The 19839-nt window shown below is 35.7% G+C and overlaps 1 protein-coding gene across 1 annotated transcript in view; it reads right to left on the reverse strand.

Annotated features, from left to right (window-relative positions):
• LOC128850260 (nipped-B-like protein) overlaps nucleotides 1-19839 on the reverse strand; it is a 99977-nt gene that overhangs the window by 46487 nt on the left and 33651 nt on the right. The window contains exon 9 of the mRNA XM_054053266.1: nucleotides 9018-10523. Coding sequence (XP_053909241.1) covers nucleotides 9018-10523 — 1506 coding nt within the window. The remainder of the gene's footprint in view (nucleotides 1-9017; nucleotides 10524-19839) is intronic.

The raw sequence follows: 19839 nt of genomic DNA on the forward strand, positions 1-19839 counted from the left end.
AGATTTCCATAAAGCACCCTGAAGGATCCAAACAGAGAGCAAGGAATATACCTAATGCACTCTCCAAAGATGCCAAGAAGCATGAGAACTCACATTACATCGGTATTATTTCCTCAAGCTATCCAATTGCTGCAGCAACTATAGCCACAAATAAACCATTGCGTATCTCTATTCACTGACTTCTCACCTTTATAAAAATCGATAAAAGAAGGCTAGAGTAATGTAGTTTTGCAAGATACTTCACAAAAAAAATATAGCAGTACTCAGTGTAAAATGGAGTGAGATCAGCAACTGAAATAAATGCAGTGCTGCACAAAGAACCTCACTTTTATGATTCAGAGTGTAAGGGAATTGCTTTTGGATTTTACTGTCATTGCTTTTGAACATATGCATTGAAATTTAAGCCAACTCAATTTATTGCATTAAAAAGTTAGTGGTTTATACAGTTGTAAACACACAGCATGTAACTTTCCGTTGCTATTAATGTTTCCAATCTGAAGTTTATTATTGATGCATTTTTCCAACCATGTATTATGATTAATTTAAAAACTGAGCCATGGGGCCTGACCTAAGAAAAAAGACCTTCATTAAATATGATAAAATTAAACCTCTTTTTTTCTTCTCATAAAAGAAAAACTCCTATATAATCAACATAATACAATCAAGATCTTTGCAGTGAAATAGTGAAAAAAATACCACGATTTATATCTGATTTGTAACTCTAGGCACATCAAGAAAATCCCGTTTACTTAAGTTGGTGTAAAAATACTTGCCATTTTTCATAGAATCATAAAGTTGGAAAAGACCTTTGAGATCATCAACTCCAACCGTACCTGTCTACTACATCATATCCCCAAGCATCTCATCTACCCGCCTTTTAAATACCTCCAGGGATGGGGACTCAACCACCTCCCTGGGCAGCCTCTGCCAGTCCCTGAGAACCCCTTCCATGAAGAAATTTTTCCTATTGTCCAATCTAAACTTCCCCTGATGCAGCTTGAGGCCATTCCCTCTTGTCCTATCACCTGTCACTTGGGAGAAGAGACCAACACCCACCTCTCTACAACTTCCTTTTAGGTAGTTGCAGAGAGCAATAAAGTCTCCCTTCATCCTCCTCCAGGCTAAAACTTTTTGTCATTGTAAACTGTGATGCTTATGTTGAATTGAATTTTATTTAGCTGTGTTCATGTTGTACACCATTTTAAAGTGCAAAATTCACTCTACTTATTTATGCTAATGGTTTTGTTTTCACTGTTTATTCTGTTTTATATTACACTGTCAAATTAATGTTGGAAAAAAGCAAATTTGAGTGGTTTTGTTGTAGGAGTTCAAAAGGGCACATAAAGCAGCAGAAACTGCCAGCAATATCAACCAAGCATTTGGTCAGGGGATCGCCAATGAACCTACAGCTCAACATTGGTTCCGAAAGTTTTGCAACAGAAAAGAAAACCTTGAAGCTGAGGAGGGTCGTGGATGTCCTTCTGAGATAGATGACAACTAATTGAGGGACAGAATTGAAGGGGACCCACGCAAAACAACTCGAGATGTTGCAGAAGAACTCAACGTTGACCATTCAACAGTTGTTTGACATTTGCACCAAATGGGAAAATCAAAAAAGCTCGGCAAATGGGTGCCGCACGAGCTGAACAAACATCAAAAAATCACCAGGACGAAGTCTGCTTTGTGCTGCTTTTGTGCAACAAAAATGATCCATCTCTTGGTTGCATTGTGACATGTGACAGAAAATTGATTCTATACGACAAGCGATGGCGTTCCACACAGTGGCTGGACTGAGGTGAAGCACCAAGACACTTCCCCAAATCGAAGCTGCATCAAAAGGTTATGGTCATTGTTTGGTGGTTGGCAAGTGGAATCATCCACTACAACTTCTTGGATCCTGGCAAAACCATCACAGCAGAGAAGTAATGCCAGGACAGCGAGGAAATGCACCCAGAACTGCAACGTTTACATCCAATGCTGGTCAGTCGAAAAGGACCAATTTGTCTCCATGATAGCACCTGACCACGTCTCGCAAGTGACTCTGCAGAAGCTGCACAAACTGGGCTATGAAACTTTCCGTCTATCAGCTTACTCCCCAGACCCCTCTCCCACCAATTAGCACAGTTTCAAGCATCTTGATGACTTTCTGCAACAGAAGGCTTTCCACAAACCAAGCAGCAGTTCAAAATACCTTTGAAGAATTCATCAGTTCCGGGACTCCAGAATTCTATGCTACCAGAATAAACAGACTTGTTTCTTGATGGCAAAAAATGCGTAGACTTGAATGGTTCTTATTTTGATTAATAAATTTTATTCTAAGCTGAGATATACTGCTCTAAAGCTGATGGTTAAAAAAGTAATTATTTTTGCACCAGCCTAATATTTGTTCTCTTTACCAAAACGGTTTCTGTTGCTAACTTGAATGGACTTGTCTGGTTCATTTCTAGTCCAAAATAGCTTTTGTTTGTCCTCATGACTTTTCAGTAATGTGAATGCTTTTGTGAATGGCCACGTTTGATAGATTTTAGAAATGTGTGTGGGAGGCTGAAGAGTTTTCTGTTCTGTTTCCTGTTTAACCTTATGGCAGAAGTGCCTGGAGCCTCAAGCAGCTGTACCATTCTGTTTCTGTTCAAATGTGAAGAAATGTAGATAGAAGGGTTAGACAGAAGAAAAAGAAAAGTTGAGGCACCAAGTGGTCAATTGACTAAGTCAAAATCACGTAGCAAATGAATTGATAGCCAAAAAAGGAATCATGGTCTTTCTAGGCCAATTTGGAACCCCATTCTTTTGCTGTGATTTCAGTACAAATGCTGGGAACTAAAGAATGGGTTGTTTATGATAGAGAAACTTATATTCTGTGAAAACTGGAGAAACTGGAGAACACTAGTATTATCACCCGCTTGGAATGCAAAGGTGAAGGACTTCCTTCCTCATCAAGGTCAGAGCTCCTCAGCTGAAGAGTGAAAGACACTTCTCCAATTCCCCTATCCCAACAACTTACTCAATAGAGTGAATAGTATAGTGATCTTTGGTTGTATCATTATTCTTTACTCGGCATTAATGTAATGAAAGTTTCAGACAGTGTTACTCATTTTGTCTAAGCCACTTATAGTCAGCAGTACACAATTTCTGTCCCTGGCAGCAGAAAAAGCATGAAAACTTTCAGGTAGTAAGTACTTCTGTTACGCTTCCCCCCCCCCCCCCATAATTTTTTTGATAAGTTCAAAATTATTTGGAACTGGTTTGGAAGAAAAGGTTTAAGTCTGGCAGTTACAGAAAGATTTCTAGGTTTGCAAAATTTAGAAGTTCATGCAAGCAGATTCAGTTGTACCAGCGAATCAGGAGTTGGATGAGACTTTGATGATATTCCTTTAATGTTCTAGGTTGCTGTTGGTTGTACCACCTTCATTTTAATGACTTCCTAAATTGCAACAACATTTTATCATGTGCCCTGTTCTTTTGAATTGGGGATTTGAAAAGTCACCTCTAACTCTGAGTTAAATTGCTAGTATGTTCAACTTGCTGACTGTCATATGTCACTTTCTGTAGTATTTCCCTATCTATTGGTAAATGTTTCTTAAGATCGTGAGTGCTGTGCAATTCCTTAGCTTGCTTTCTTACAGTATATATTTTTGCACCAGCCTAATACCTCATTCCATCACGGAAGATTCTCAGTCTTTATCACTGAAAATATCACATGAAGCCAATCTTGTTTTGCGTCTTCAAAAGTAACGTAATTACATTAACAAGAACAAAAAATTGCTGATATTTTAGCTTTTAACATAAAATACTACAGGAAAGTTGCTCAGAAGATAATTAAACAGTAAGTATATTTAAGAAACCTTTATTTGATGCAAACAAAAGTTTGGTAATTTGAAGAACAAAAAAGCTCTCATTCTTTACTTTTATGTTCATTGGTAATATTCCCAAAGTAAAAATAAATTACAAATTTCAAGTAAATACTTAAAATTTTCTTACAAAAAAGCAGACACCTAAAATGGTTTAAAATGTTGAGGAACAGAAATATTCATTTACCAGAAGCAAATGTGAGGCTTTCCCATATTTGTATTTTGCCAAATTTACCCTTTGTCTAGAAGAAAAGTCAAACGAAAAATTTTGATCACATATCCCTGCATATAAGCCAGGAAATAACATCCATATTTAGATACTTAGGGCACATGAACAGGTCTGCATTGCATATTGTAATCTCAGAGAAATCGCCAGCCCACATTTTTACGTATTGTAATGCATTGTTGCAAAAATCATACAGGCAAAATATATTTAGCTTCTCGCAGAAATAGGAGGAATCTGATCAAGCATCCAAGTCCGTGAACAAAAGGCCGTTTCAGACTTTCAACAAATTGCTCTGACAAATTAGGTAATAAATTTCTATCACTTACATGTGCCAAAAGTGAATTAATAGAACAATACATCCCTAAATCTGCAAACAGAAAAAACATCATATTTCGGATACACCAAAGTACAACAATTAAACTAGTAGATTTGGTCAAGTTTATTGTTGCTGCTAAGAACTCAGTGTCCAAACATGTAAAGTTCACTCTTATCCAGAGAAGACTTAATAACAATTGTGAGAGAAAGAATCAAAATATTTACCTTAGTGGCAAAGATAAAAATAGGACATAAACAGCCTCCAGGCTAAGCAATGTGCTGAAAATGTCTCCTATTATACTGGTACTGATTAACATAAGAAAGGACTCCAGTGTGCAACTGCTGAATACCTGCTGTCTAGAAATATCAGTTTATCCAACATCTACTGAAAAACTAAAACACCAAAAACAAAGGCAACTTTTAAGACTGAGAAGCTGAGAAGAATCATGATAAACTCCTTGCTGTAAACCATGAAATATATCCTTTACTTCTCTGAAATGTAGCATAATTTACTACAGAACTTCAGAGAAAGTTATGACATGCTTGATCCACCTGGCAGTACATGCACATGCAATATCCTTAGTGCTCTGACCTTCCCACATGCAAATGCAGTTGCTACCAGAAACTCTAAGACAGTGATTCAAAATTTTAGATTTGTGGAATTATGGACTTTCACAACAGTTATTTTAAAAAAGCACAATTTGTAGTAAACAAGCTAAGTTGCAGCCTATTCTTTTCCAAAGGAAATATGCTTTTACTCCAGTTATTTCCTTGCAGCACAGCCTCTTGCCTCACTGATTTCAGTGAGTACAGCATGTACTCTGTTTCAGCATCAAGACATTGTTTTTTTGGAAATAAATTTGAGTTGAACTCTAAAGTTTTCTTGATGAACTAATACCTATAAGCTATTTTTCTCAAGGTTTGTAGAAGTGCTATATGTGAAGGATTTAAACAAATGTTTAAAATTGATACTCCCTTTTAGTCTACATTTTTCAGCTGTACCAAGTATTTGGTGAGTAGCTCTGCAGAGCTGCTCACAAGACTGTGAGAAGAGTCAGAAGATGATTCAGTGAGCCAACACAATCTTGAGATAGCTTTTTCTTGTCACTCTACCTAGAAGATGAGCACCTAATTGATTATTCTGTGTTTTGGTTTGGGCTAAAGCAGAACATGGTGTCTGACTTTTCAGCTAAGCCTGATGTTTATCATCAAGGTAATGGGCCACTGCTCAAACCTATTCCTATGGTAATCAAGGCCATCCCAGAGTTGGTGGTGAAGGAGGTTGCACCTGCGGGAAGAGGCAGACAGGACCGGTGACCCAAAGCTGACCAACTAAGTATTCCATGCCATACCCCTCATACTCAGTCTAAACCTGAGGGATCACGAATGTCACCCCTATTGTTCGATGCCTGGCGTTCAGGGAGTCTGTCTGTCTGTCTGCCTGCCTGCCCCTGAACCCATCCACGTGTTCCTGGATCTAATTCCTGAGTCCAGCTCCCACCTGCTGCTGAGTTCAGGCTGAGACTCTCCACAAGCCTGCCCTGCAGTACAAGAGAGTACTGTGTTTAAAGTAAAAAGCATGCACTCATTTGTCCTAGAACTAAAACTTGTGTTACATATGTGGTGCTTATTTTGAAAAGCAAATCCTTCAAATATATTATAAACCAATTCAGACATCTCCTTAGCACAGACAGTTACAGTTTCTCTCATTACTCATATCTGTTTCATACTTTAACAAAGTAAAACTTGTCTTGTTCAGAATGCAGTATCTGTAAAACTGGAAACAGTTCCCATCATAGAATCATAGAACGATTTGAGTTGGAAGACACCTTAAAGATCATCCAGTTCCAACCCCCATCTCAACATAGCTGATCAGTATACCTATAAGAAATAGCAGAGAAGGTATTTGTTGAAGCTCTGAAAAGAAAGGACAGCAAACATGACCTCCTCATTGCAGGCACAAACTCAAAGGGAAAAGTTTCAGGGATTCCCCAACAACATTCACTTGCATTAAAACCAGGCTAAAAGGCATTCAACTAAAAGAAAAAAGGTGCTACAATTCATTCTGACCTGGACAAAACAGGCCACAAAATTTCACCATAAGACCCCTTAACAAAAATACTAGGAAAAAAAAGCCAGGAGAGAAGACATTTTCTCGAGGGAGGGATGGATGAGAAAGGAAAAACAAAGGACAACAAATACAAGGAGGTAAAGTAAGTAAAGATAAAGTAAAATACACTAAGCTACATGGAATAAGAAGGATGCAGGAAGTGGAATAAAGATGCTAAAAGGCAATGCTAGAAATGATTTGCTACAATATGTTAAGAAATATAGGATAAACTATAAAACTAAACTAAAAAGTGTTTATGAAAATTACATCTCCTAGTGGATTAAAATGTTTATAACTAAAAATGGCACAGAGTAAAACAGTGAATGTCATTTCTCTCAATTAGAGTGAGGACGTTGTGGAAATGACATGAATATTTTCTAAATCAGTCAGCTGTTGACAAATAGATTTGGCCTCTGGAGAGATATCTTTATGATTTATAAGCCTTTTAAAACAATGGACTTCACCTAATAATTTAGCATAATATATCCTAGGAAGTAGGCTGCAAAGAAATCAGGCATAAAAACGTAAAACTAAAAACATGAAAAATCTTAAGTTCAGAGACTTTCTCCAAAATCTTCCTGGCTGAACACTCTAAGCTTGGTTTGTAGGATAAGCATAGATACAACATTATTCTTTCCACAGAAGTTATTTCTAGTAACACAACAAGAATCTTATTCTAGATACAATAGCAAAGAGACTGATATCAGATTCAAACATTTTTTTCCCCTGGAATATATGCCCCAAGTTATTTCACAATATGTAAGGAATATATGACTTCAGAAAACACAAAATACACAAAAACACTGCAGAATAGTTATAAATTTTAAAATGAATGCATTGCTTGTGTGACACAGCTACTAGTGTCATGCCAATTGGATAAGAGTCATTAAAACCTTTACGCATTACTAAAATATACTATCTAAATAACCAGATACAATGCAGACTACAAAAAAGTCTACATCAGAAATATTTTAGAAAGCACACATGCACTGCATATTGCTCTGAGGGCTCTAAAAATTACTGAGTTTCTGCACATAGAATTGTGTGAATTCAAAGTCTATCCTTTTGAGACTAGAGTTGAATTCCATCAGAGAGCTTTCAGCATTCCCTATCAAGAACATAAAAGTTACATCTGAAATTTTTAGACTTAAGTTGACAGCAAAGTGTTCAGAATTTTATGTCTGACTCTAGATTCCTATTATTAGAAATGAAAATTTTGCCTGTTCTGAACCTCAAAATAGGAGGGGGAAATGTTCATATTTCCAGGATAAAGAGAAAATATTTAACAAGGAAGCTAATATTTTACAAATAAGTAATATCCATCTGGAATTAAGTCTTTGAGAGTCAATACAACCAGGTTAGTAGACAGAGAACAGATATAGCCCAATATATTCATTGTACAGATAGCAACTCTGTACACATGCACATAAACATAGTTATACATTCACAGATTTCTACATAATTTCTATTCAGATCAACTTTGTAAGAAAACATTTTAATCTCTAATTCATGAGCAATGATATACTGCATTGATAAATCTGTATACAGCTGAAATCCTCTCCCCTGCCTTTGTCTATTTTTGAGACATGACAGCTCTATAAACATAACTAGGTAAGAAATTTAAATGCTTTAAATGCTAAACATTAAAAAAGAAAGGAACCCTGACCAGTTAGTAAAATTGATTTCACAATGTGAAATTATCTACTTCAGTCTGAAACTAAAGAAGCCAAAATTATAGCACCAAGAAGAAAAGCAATCTTATAAAAAAAAGTGTTAAATCTGTAGGAGACAATCAACCAAATATCAAACCTACAAACTGTTCTGAATAATTTCCTGTTCACATTACTAATTTGAAAATTCCATCCCATTGTTTACCAGTTCCTTTCCTCTTTCTGCATACACTAGATATAACAGTATCTGAATTCTCCTGAAGACAGAACCTTTTTGCAAACTCATTATCACACAGACTAAAGTGTGGAAGCTTCCCAACAGAGTTGTATTTATAGTGTAAAAGAAGCAGTTGGGATTTTGTAACTGTCGTATTATTTCATCATGTCAAAACATCCCTTGAAAAACTATGTTTCATTTCCAATTAAAAACATAAAAGACTCTTAGGCCTTGTGTACATAGTATTTCCCATCACTCCAGCTACACTGATTTAGTTGAAGTAGTACCAGCCCCTTATACACACATACTTAATCAAGTTTAATTCATTCATATAGCGGTTATATTTAACTAGATAAATTACCAGATTAAAGTAATGGAGCTGAAGTACATCTTAAGATTATTTAAGCGTTCCCACATTAGGAACTTGCATTGGAGTAAACAAATCATTTCAATTACACTGTAGCAAATTTCCAATAACAATAAGCCCATAGGCAAGTTTCACTTTGTCCCCCATATAAGCAAGCATATAAACTATGAAAAGTTTCTGTATAATTTCTAACCACAGTAGTAGCAAATCTAAAAGAACAGGAGTGTACAAGACATAGTGCTATTAACATTAAAAAAATCTTACCTTTATTAGATTTGGATGACTTGTTCTTGTTAGGTTTAAAACAAGAGCCCCTTGATTTATCTTCTCTATCCTTAATAAATTTCTGCACATCATCCAATGAAAGCTTTTGAAGGACAACTACAGGCTTAGCTCCTTTATTTAGATCTTCAACAAGCCCAATCTTCTCTATTTTGTCCTTCTGTTCACCTTTAAATTCAGTTTTCCTTGACTCCTGAGTGACATTGCCATCTTTATCACGCTTGATTTTCGGAATGACAAAATGTTTCAATGTGCCAGATCTTGCCCCCAGCAAATAACTGGGAAACTCTGCTTTATTGTCAGCATGTACTTTATTACTGTCTACTTTACTCTTATTACCATCTGTCCTTCGTTCATCCTTGCTGTTCGCTGATTTAAAACCAGGTTTATCAGGTCTTGATTTACCAGCATCTCCTTTACCTTCCTGTTTAATGCGAGGGCTGTCAGGTCTTGATTTCTGATCCCCAGAAGAAAACCTTTCCCTTGATTCACCAGACTCATGTCTATGTTTCCTTTCAAATTTCTCTATTTTTGAACCATCAGATTTAATATCATGCTTAGAATCATGTTCATTTTTGTTTGATGATCTCAAATTTTCAAGCCTTCTAATCTTGGATGGATCTCCTCTATGTTTCTCCAACTCCCCCCTGTCCTCAGATCTTTGTTTAAGGCTATCATGGTCACAACTCAGTGTATCAGAAACTGAACGTCCATCAGGCCTTTGTTTTGTTGGATCAGATCTACTTTCAGATTTTATCCTTGGAGGATCAGATTTCATGTCTAGTTTATGCTTAGATATTTCAATTTTCTTATCTGACAATGGTTTACTCAAGTCCCTCCTGTTATCATGTCTATGTTTCAGCGTTTCAGGCCTGCCTTCACTCTTCTGTTTTGGTGTTTCGGGCCTCTGCCTTATTTCCTGCTTGCCATTATTTTTTTTCCCCTCATTTTGTTTCAAGTCCATTTGCCTACTCTCATTTTGTTTTGATTCTGTCTGTCTGTTCTCATTCTGTTTCACTTCCATTTGTCTGCTTTCATGCTTACTTTCATGTTTAGCTTCTACCTGTTTGTTCTCATTGTGTTTACTTTCCAACCGCCTGGTCACATTTTGCTGAAATTCCATTTGTCTGTTTTCATTTTGCTGGATGTCCATCTTTTGATCCTCAAAGTCTGACTTTTTCCTAAAAATCTCAGGATGGTTTTCAGGTTTAAATTTAAGAACTCCAGCAGTGTCTTCTTGGGGAACACACACAAACCCATCACTATACTGCTTTATTTCTTCAGTTTTTTTGATGGTGTCCAAATCCTGAGTTACTGTTGCCTGAGAGTCTGCTCTTCCTGCTTGCTGCAGATCAATACTAACCATCAATGCTGGCCTCGCCCCATTTCCTGCAGAACCTGTCTCCTGAGAAGCTACTCTATTTCCTCCAGTAGCACCTCCAGCCTCCTGTGGTTTGTTTTCTTGTTTTCGCTTCTTCAGAGGTTTATCTGCAAATTAAAAGAGAAAAATCACAAATGATATATATAGAAACAGGTAAATGTCCAAGCAAAAATGTCCATTCCCCTCCACCCCCACCAATTAATCCTCTTCAGCATGTATGTGCACACACTAAAACCCATTGAATTTAAAAGCAAGAATAAACTCCTCTAACAAATACTTTGTAATGTATTCAGACTATTATTGTCAGTCTACCACATATGCCAATTAATCGTTAAAAAAAACCTCAAAACATATGAAAACAAAGTCCCCATAAAATTCCCAAGAGAAACATCTAATAAAGCAACTAGAAAACTAAAAAAAAAAAAAAAAATTACTCTTGAAGCAAGTTTTGAGGAATGCTACTATAAAAGATTGTCTTCTGCAGATTCAGCCTGCTTCATTATAAATGAATTAAGCAAGGATCTGCAACAATTAAGACAGAGGCTCTCCCTACTTGCTTCAGTGCATCAGTTGGACCTCACACATATTGTAGTCAGGGAATACACAAACAATGAATAAAAATGATTAATATATCTCCACACTTCTCTTTGAAACAAGGAGTATTTCAAGAGTTGGAGTCTATACCATAACATATATGTATTAGATGAGCGGGCCACTACACACTTAAAATATTGGCTGTTTTCTTTTTGCAACCATAATGCTTTTCATGGATGAAATAAAAAGTTCAGTGATAATTTTACGTAGTGTCAAGAGCGTGACTTTTCAATAATCCTTTCAGTTTGCAGTAAAAAAAGTCATTAAGAGTAGAATACAGAAAACTGAAAAGTGAGCCAACCACACACCCTGTAATTTGGTAGAATTCATAGAAATGAGAAGCACATGGAAATATCAAAAAGAGTATGTTCTGTTCATTTAAAATACATCTATTAGCATTACCAACACAGTACTCTAAAATTAATTTCTGCCATGAAACCGCAAACCCTACCTGCACTAAGGTATTTCTCAACTATAATTTTGCAATTTGTCAAAAAAACCCCAATGATTTTCTCTGTAATTGGGGAATATGATTTTAAGACTAAGTAACGATCAAACATTGGTTGGAAATTCTGTTGTAGATTTATTGTTAAGATGTCTAGACCACAAATGCAATATAAGAAAAAGAACTTATTTTATGCCTAGATTTGTGGTGCCTTATCACCAGATGCAATGAGCCCTCTCTTTTTGGGAGCAGGGGAAGGGCAAGGAGGATGCAATCAAGGAAGAGGTAATTGAACTCTAAGGAAAAACCCCCAACCTCTCAAGTCGTAAACTATCATTATAACATATGGCTTCTAATTTCTTCTATATTTGTAGAATATTCTTATTCAGAAGAATTAAAACTTTGAAAGATCGTCTCCAAAATTAACATTAGAACACAGTAACAAATAGTAACATGGTCAGTTCCAGTGATGTGAACAAATTTGTGCTTTTTTTTCCCCCATCATTTTAATTCTCAAATTTATTTGTACATCTCTTAAGTTCCTAAAACTCCAAAACAATGTACAACATTTAATGGCTGGAAGACAGTAAAGACAGATACAATAAACTCCATACAAAAACTGGTCACCTGCAAAAATAAGGAACTTCAAAGTTCAACAAAAACCTGTAGGAGCATATGCCAACTTCATGGTAGACGTGTAAAGCAAAATAAATGTACTGAATCGAAGGTGTAGCTTTTTAGCATGGCGATTTTTGCTTTTTCTGTACAACAACTGTTGGATTAATATGAGAGCTTATATAGATTAACTTCACTACACTACTTATTAAAACAAACATTTTTTTAAAATCTTCATGTAGTGACAAAAATTGATTTTCTCCCTATGACTAAAATGACTTTGACCTCACTGAGCTTCATGGCAGGTCTTAGAAATGGCCATGAAGTAGAAGCTTCCAGACTGATAGATTTCAAATTATTTTTTTTTAAGCATATACTTTAACATATATACATACACACACACACTACTACTTTATTTCTCAATTAAAACTCTTTACATTTTGAAACACATTAAAAAACTTCTGTTCTTAGGAAAAAGTCAGTTTTTTCATTTTAACCTAGAAATATCAGCCACACTAGAAAAGTCCTGTAAAGCTCTTGTGGTGGACCTAACAGTAGCCTTTAAGACATTACTGTTACCATTTATCTGCCTCATTCTTTTAACTGAGATTATCACCTGTAGTAGAAGGAAACGCATATTCACATTTCCACAAGTGTGTTTCATTGTCTAGTGCATCAGCTTAAGGCACTAGTGAAGATGGCTTGCATTAACCTACCAGAGAGAACAAGTCAGCTAACAGCCAAGCAAATGTTTCCTTCTGCTATCCCTATTGTAGGAGCAAGGCAAATGGCCAGAAGCTGTGATGCCTTAACCTGCTGTAGGATGGATCAACCAAAACTCACCTTCCAGAGCCCTCATGCTGAGGGCTCCAAGATTAAACAACCAAAACAATTCAGGTAGGACCAATTTTCTCTCTTGAACTTCCATAACTGACCAGGCTCAAAACGCTGATCTTCATCATCATCCAAAATGTCAAATTGTAAGTTGAGAACATTATGATTACATCACAAATTGGCATATTCCCTCTAAATACAGAGCTCTTCTGATGCACCTTCTTCATTTCTCTTGACAATTGAGTACCAATGTTTTAGGAAGTTATAACCACAATCTGTTGATATCTTATTTGAGAAGAAAAGGATGTCTTCAAAGTTTTCTTTTCCTAAATGGCAAGGTGATTGCAGACGAAGTTACAGATTACTCACAGATTTCTTCATATTTCCAGCGCATCTTGATGGTGATGCTCAGAACTAGACTTGATCATTACTGTTTTGCCTCTATGAGATTTTTGGATCTAGGACAATAAAGCTGACCCAACTACATGAAAATATCAGGTTGAACTAGGGTGTTAAAGGTAGGACGAGTACATAGTAGCACTATCTTCATCAAGCATAATGGAAAAACTTCACTGAATGAAGACAAAAACTTTTTAGGTTGTATAAATCAGGTCTTCTCTTTTACAATCAAATATATCCAAATTTGCATAAACCTGCCTTGTTAAGGCACGAGTCCCAAGACCCCTTAGGGTCTTCACAAACAGATGAACTTAGGAACTTTTACAATATCCCTTCAAACATACTTCATATCCTTCAAGGCATCAGTGTCCAAGCTTTGTCCTCTTCATTCCATAGACAGTAAAATTTCTTTTTATTATGAGGATCTAGCACTTTGCCAAAATATCAGAGTAATATTTTTCTTTCAAATCCTGCAGACCTAGGTTCAAAGCTTGCCACAGTTCTGAACATGTAGACTCACAAGCTCTTGAGACCAATGAAGTGTGATCAGGATCTTTTGGCTTCACTCTTTGTAGCAGTTTTCATAATAAAAGGAACATATAGTAAGTCACAGAAGAGTTTTCTGACTATATTCAAGATCAGGTATCCAAGTTTGTTCTTTTAAGATTATTTTCTTTTTAGAAACAGTATTCACTCCTCCCTCCCCAAGAATGTAGATACATCCTAAACGTATATACATTTTGTTCAATTCCTTGAACAAATTTTTGACAGTTCAAAGTACAGTCTGATGTCAGTTATTCTCCTATGTATGCATTCTTTTGGATTGACAAATCTGCATGGATGTTCTCTTTACATTGCAACATGCTCACCAAAAAGCAGTACCTTGGTACTCAAAGCAAGATCATAAGCTAACTTATTCTAAAAAAATAGCAGAGATGTGTCAAATTAAATGGGTCACTGTGGTGCAAGAAATAAAATATTACAGGAACCACAAGTTTGAAATGGAAAACAGGTTAGCTGGATTTCCAAGCAGTTATGTCTCACCTGTCCTGTTATGAACAGTATTCCTGGAGACAGGTTGTGGCCTTCATCTTTGGAAATATCTGTGTGTCAAAACAATGAGTACTTTCAGATTTAGAAATTAAATAATTACTGCAGAACCTTTGTGCAAAACCACATTGCACTGGAATAACCACAGATACCTTCAAATACATTTCTGCTGAAACTGCAATTGAATCATGATTTGAAGAATATCCATCCCGAAAACAGATATACTCGGAAGCTGAGTAAGCGTTAGGAACAGTAGCTGGATGAGGGGAGGTGTACTAAAGAAGTATCTCCATTCTTCCATTTAATCTGAAATCTTTCCAAAGCAGCAGTCAGAACACCACTAGTGCTGAAGTCTCCGATGTTACTGCTTTCTTGCAAACCCGATGATTGTCTTAAGTCCAAGATTATTTTTTTTCAACAAATGTGTATAATAGTATGATAGCCTAAAAACTGCTTGTCCCAGCAAAATGAAATGGGCCTTTTCTAAATACCAGTGAAAAGGTAATAAGTCTAAATAAGAACCATGTGCATGGTTACTGAGCTTTGTTTTAGCAGCATGGTAACACTCCTCTCTGTTTGGTAGTCTTTAAAATCCATAGATTTCTGAAAGATCTTGAAGACACAACAGATAAATTACTACTTCTCCATTTACACCTTGTAAGAAATTCAGTTGGAGACTTCATATCCAAGATGGTTAAGTGTGAATGTACTCCTCTTCTGAACCACAAAGAAGATTGATCCTCTAATGCGTAATTCTGGATGAACCATTTTGATGACTCCAGTACAAACTTTCATTTTTTAAAGCATAACATTTAAGAGTTTAATATTTTAAAGCTCTAACACTTTTTAGAGATTATGGGGATATGCTTCCACTCATTTGAAATATCACTTATTTGCATTAATCAGCAATGAATAAATTTATACCAAATATAAAAGTCCTAAGCAGTTACTACTTATTGTCAAACCTTCTATTTTTGAACATCAAAGACAAGTCAGCAGAGGCCAATTACAAGCTTATCTTATTTAAGATAAAAGTCAAGACTAGGAATTTTTGACAAATAACACATAACCATATGCCTAAATAACAAATATGTTTACTGACAACTGTTTTTTTTCCTAGTATCTCTTCAAAACTGTCCAAGCGCCCTGTCCCCCCAACTAACAGTGTTGTGTAGATCACAAGAATCTAAATAAATCAATATAATCTGGATAAAAGGAATACTTAAAATTACTTTAATGGTACTGATGGATGACCCATCAATGGAGCGAGGTCAGATATCCATTCTTATCTTTCTACTCCTTCATGAATGTTCAGCATTACTGGCCATGAGAGTTTGCACAACTGAAGAGACCCTTTCATATCAGCAGAAGAGAGCACTAGCTCCTCCCTTGAAGGAGAGATTTGGCAAACATAGGTCAAAAATTTCACTCTCACTGCTTGCTCCCTTACAGAAGAAAGTACAGTCATGATCCTGGTAAAGGAAGCTTTATAGAACAGAACATAATTCTAAAGACTCCAAAGCAGAGATCAGAGGGCTTCCAGTTGCTCCAATTCACAGGAAGGGATTTCTGAGAATCTGAACAGAAACAGCTGCTAATTTTTAGCAATCTGTCAAGAGACATTTAAGAGAATTTATCAAACTTTGGGTCACTATGCAAAAAAAAAGCTCATCAGGAAGGATGTCCAAACTAAACCAGGAAAAACAAAAACCAACCAACCAAAAAACTCAAAACAAACCCACAAAAAACCCACCAAAAAAACCAAACACCAAAAGCCTACAGGAGTCTCTGACATGCCTTAGAGTGCAGCAGATTTCAGAATCTTAATTTTGGTAAAGTTCTGCTTGTTTTACATACGACAATAATGTAATCAGCATAACTGGAGAATGAAATATGATCTTATGAATTTTTCTACTTAAGGATGTTTGGTAACTCATTATTCCCTGTCAAATATAGTAATACAAAATAAATATTACACTAGAAAACAACAAGAACTGAACTACACCAAATTATAAACAAGTATCTCTAATTGCTATAATTTCACCTCCCTAAAGTTAATATTGCTTTTATAAAGAATATGATTTCAGTTTATTCATGAGAGAGATTTTTCTGACATAAATTCTGGGGTTTTATCCATTTGATTGCTTTGTGAAGAACTGCAGTTTTGTAAACTCAATTGTTTAAAAAAATCATCAAAATGTGAAGCGCAAATACTTTTGAAATACACAATGCAGCACCTAATTTCACAAAAATGAATGCAACATACTAACAGTAGACTTAATGAAACCTACTTATTTTACATATCACTTAAAGATTAACATATCCAATTAGTTTCAAATTCACTTGTAGGAACAACAAACTTTATAAATAAGCAAATGACTTTGAAATTTCTTGGTGAACACTTTTAATCTCCCTTCCAGATACCGATTTCATTCTCGCATTACAAAAATATTTTCAATTAACTAGATCCAGTAACATTTATATGGTTTGATAACGAAAAAAGTCTGTGTCATCTTAGGAGGATGTCAGATTGAACTTATTGACTATGAACTACAGAAATGCTGGCATTAACCTGTTTATAAGCTTTATTAATTATACATGTCATTTCTTTATAAAGATTTAAATCCATTACAAGGAAGTGACTGTCCCAGAATAAAATAAAGTCATTACTGGGTAAGTAATATAAATCCTTCCATCCATTTAACAGGTACAATCAAGGGCATATGCTACATGCAAATGACATTTAGTTTTCTAATCTTAGTTTATGGTACAGATAAAAATAAAAAACACTTCTTAGCAAACTTCTGGGTTTAGTTATTTTCTACACCGGCTTACAACAGCAGGTTTCTGCTCTACCCTATGTAAAGAACTACTTGGAATAAACATGGGAATTTGCTTTCATGCTACACAAGAGCACCAAAAGAAAGTAAACACCATCAAAAAATATGCCTCTGCTTTTTTTTTAAAAAAAATGTGTTCGACACTCAATCAGTATTTGAATCTTTAAAAACAATATAAAAGAAAATAATTTTTCCTAGATAGGTGGAAATTCTGCAACACTTCATTGCAATTTCCCTAGACTGAAGAGGAATTTCTTCCTCTTACTTTTCTTAAAACACATCTGAACGCAAAACAAAAAGTGTCTCATCTGTAGGAACTGGATGTTGCAAACCTGCTTTTTCTCGGGAAAGCTACATGAGGTTCCAGTTTCATTCATTATATAACACAACACTACAAAATGCAGACCTAATGAAAATTTGTATACACAAAATACACGATACCTGATTCTCACTCACAGTCCTACCATATAGAGACACAATCATTTATATTTTACGCTGTCTCATTCCATCTTTTGGTATTAGCGACTGTAATATTCTGCCAGATTACTATACAAATGACTACACTTGTATCTCCAATTTTAAGTAAATAAAACCCCTATACGATTTTTTTTAAAATTAATGGGAATAAACTCATTATGATTACACGTTCTGTGATTTCATTCATTGGCTACATAGAATCAGATGTGAACAAACTATTAATTCTTAATAGTGTTCTGCTAGTCTCCTCTTTCAGGGACGTTTGAGGGTAGATGGGTAATGGGGAGAAAGGGAGAGGAGCTGGATAAGAACTTAAAAGGTAAGAGAAAATGTTTACTTACCTATAACTGTAGTTTTGAGTTTTGCTCTGGCAGATTCACACTCTTGGGATGTGTGTGTCTGCTGCTATGGGCTCAGAAAGAACTAAAAAAAGAAGGGCCCACAGCAGGCATCCAAATGCCCCCTAACTGATCCAATTACTGGAAATAAAATTATTACAGCTTCCCTTCTTCCCAATTCAAAGAATCCACAGTAAGTAAGTGAAATGGATCCTCAGAGGTAAAATATATAGGGGAAAAATCCCATAGAAATGAGTAGGTTTGCCTCATTTTAAAAGTGCTTCAAATGCTTTAAAGTATAAAATAAAATAGCCTCCCAATGAAACAGTTAGTGATTAAGGATTTCACGACTCGTATCACAAACTCCAGAGAACAGTGCCTTTTACAAGTAAAATTAGAACTCCTTAATCTGTTAAAATAGACGCATTATATAAAAGTGTCTTTGAAGTAGCATAAAATATAACAGCGAATACACAACACTATGTATGGAAGAGCTCAAATTAAAACTTAACAAATTTGAATAAAATAAAAAAGTAAAGCAATTTGAAAAAGAGTCTCTGAAAAAAAGATGGATTGCTTTCTGGTTTTTTTCAATGAATTTTCAAGGTTGTCTTCCCTTTTCCCTTTCCAGAAGACTCAAAGCTCCTTTTAACATTAATATCTTAAATATTTTTTAATTCACAGTGTTGAGGGTCTTTCAAAAACCATGAAAGGTCTTGAGGTAGAAACCTTGAACCTGGAAATTAATTCGGTAGCAGGACTAAATCTTGAAGAACAAGAAGAACTTAATGTAATGAGGCACTGGAACAGGTTGCCCAGGGAAGTTGTGGATGCCCCATCCCTGAAGGTGTTCAAGGCCAGGTTGGATGGGGCCTTGGGCAGCCTGATCTAGTGGGATGTCCCTGCCCATGGCAGGGGGGTTGGAACTAGATGATCTTTAAGGTCCCTTCCAACCCAAACTATTCTATGATTCTACGATTCTAATGTTCTTGGAAAGGTTTAGACTGAAAGTGACTGACTATAAAACAAAAATAACCCACTTGTATCTGAACAGTGGCAAATTAAGGCAAAGAAGTGAGGTTACCAAAATGAAATTTCTCCCAACAACTCCCCCCCCACCCCCTCCACCACAAGAAAAAAAGTTTCTTGAGAAGAACAGAACATAATTTCATAAATTATGAACATAACTGAGACATAATTTTCTAAAACTCCACAGGATTTCCTGTATTTTCTGAAGTAGTCAATTTCAGAATGTGAACTAAGCACAGCTCCAGTTAAGTGAACAAAATAGGTTCAGAATATGGACTTCTGCTTGCTTTGAAAGCGTTCAAGAGCACAAAGTAGTACAGGAAATATAACAGTGATTAGAAGAAAGCATGTGTGAAGCTTCATTATTTCTAATTTATTTAGAAAGTTATACTGATGTACCTAAGCAGTTCACTTGTTGACTTTTGTGGAAAACAATAATTCCTTTCTGCATTAACTCTTCCAAATCACTTTTTTTCAACTCTGAGTTTTCTGACTCTAATCTGAGTCTTGATAAATAACAGCTGGATCTATCTGTGATATTACACACACTTTCAAAAGAGAAGATATGATCTAGTATTGATTGACAACTTGTATCTGATGAGGGTATAGAGGCCATTGTGAGGGAGGCAATGAGAACTGAAAACCTGAGGGTTGTCATATTCCATGGACTTATTTGTTTATTCCGAGGCTATTAAACATAACAGATGCATTAGGATGTAACTTTTGGTGCCAAGTACCTTGATCTACAAAATCTCCAATTATTTCTTTCATTAAAAGATACAGACAAATTACTTGCAAAATT

The sequence above is a fragment of the Cuculus canorus genome, chromosome W (genome assembly GCF_017976375.1).
Source record: "Cuculus canorus isolate bCucCan1 chromosome W, bCucCan1.pri, whole genome shotgun sequence".
NCBI classification, from domain to species: Eukaryota; Metazoa; Chordata; class Aves; order Cuculiformes; family Cuculidae; genus Cuculus; species Cuculus canorus.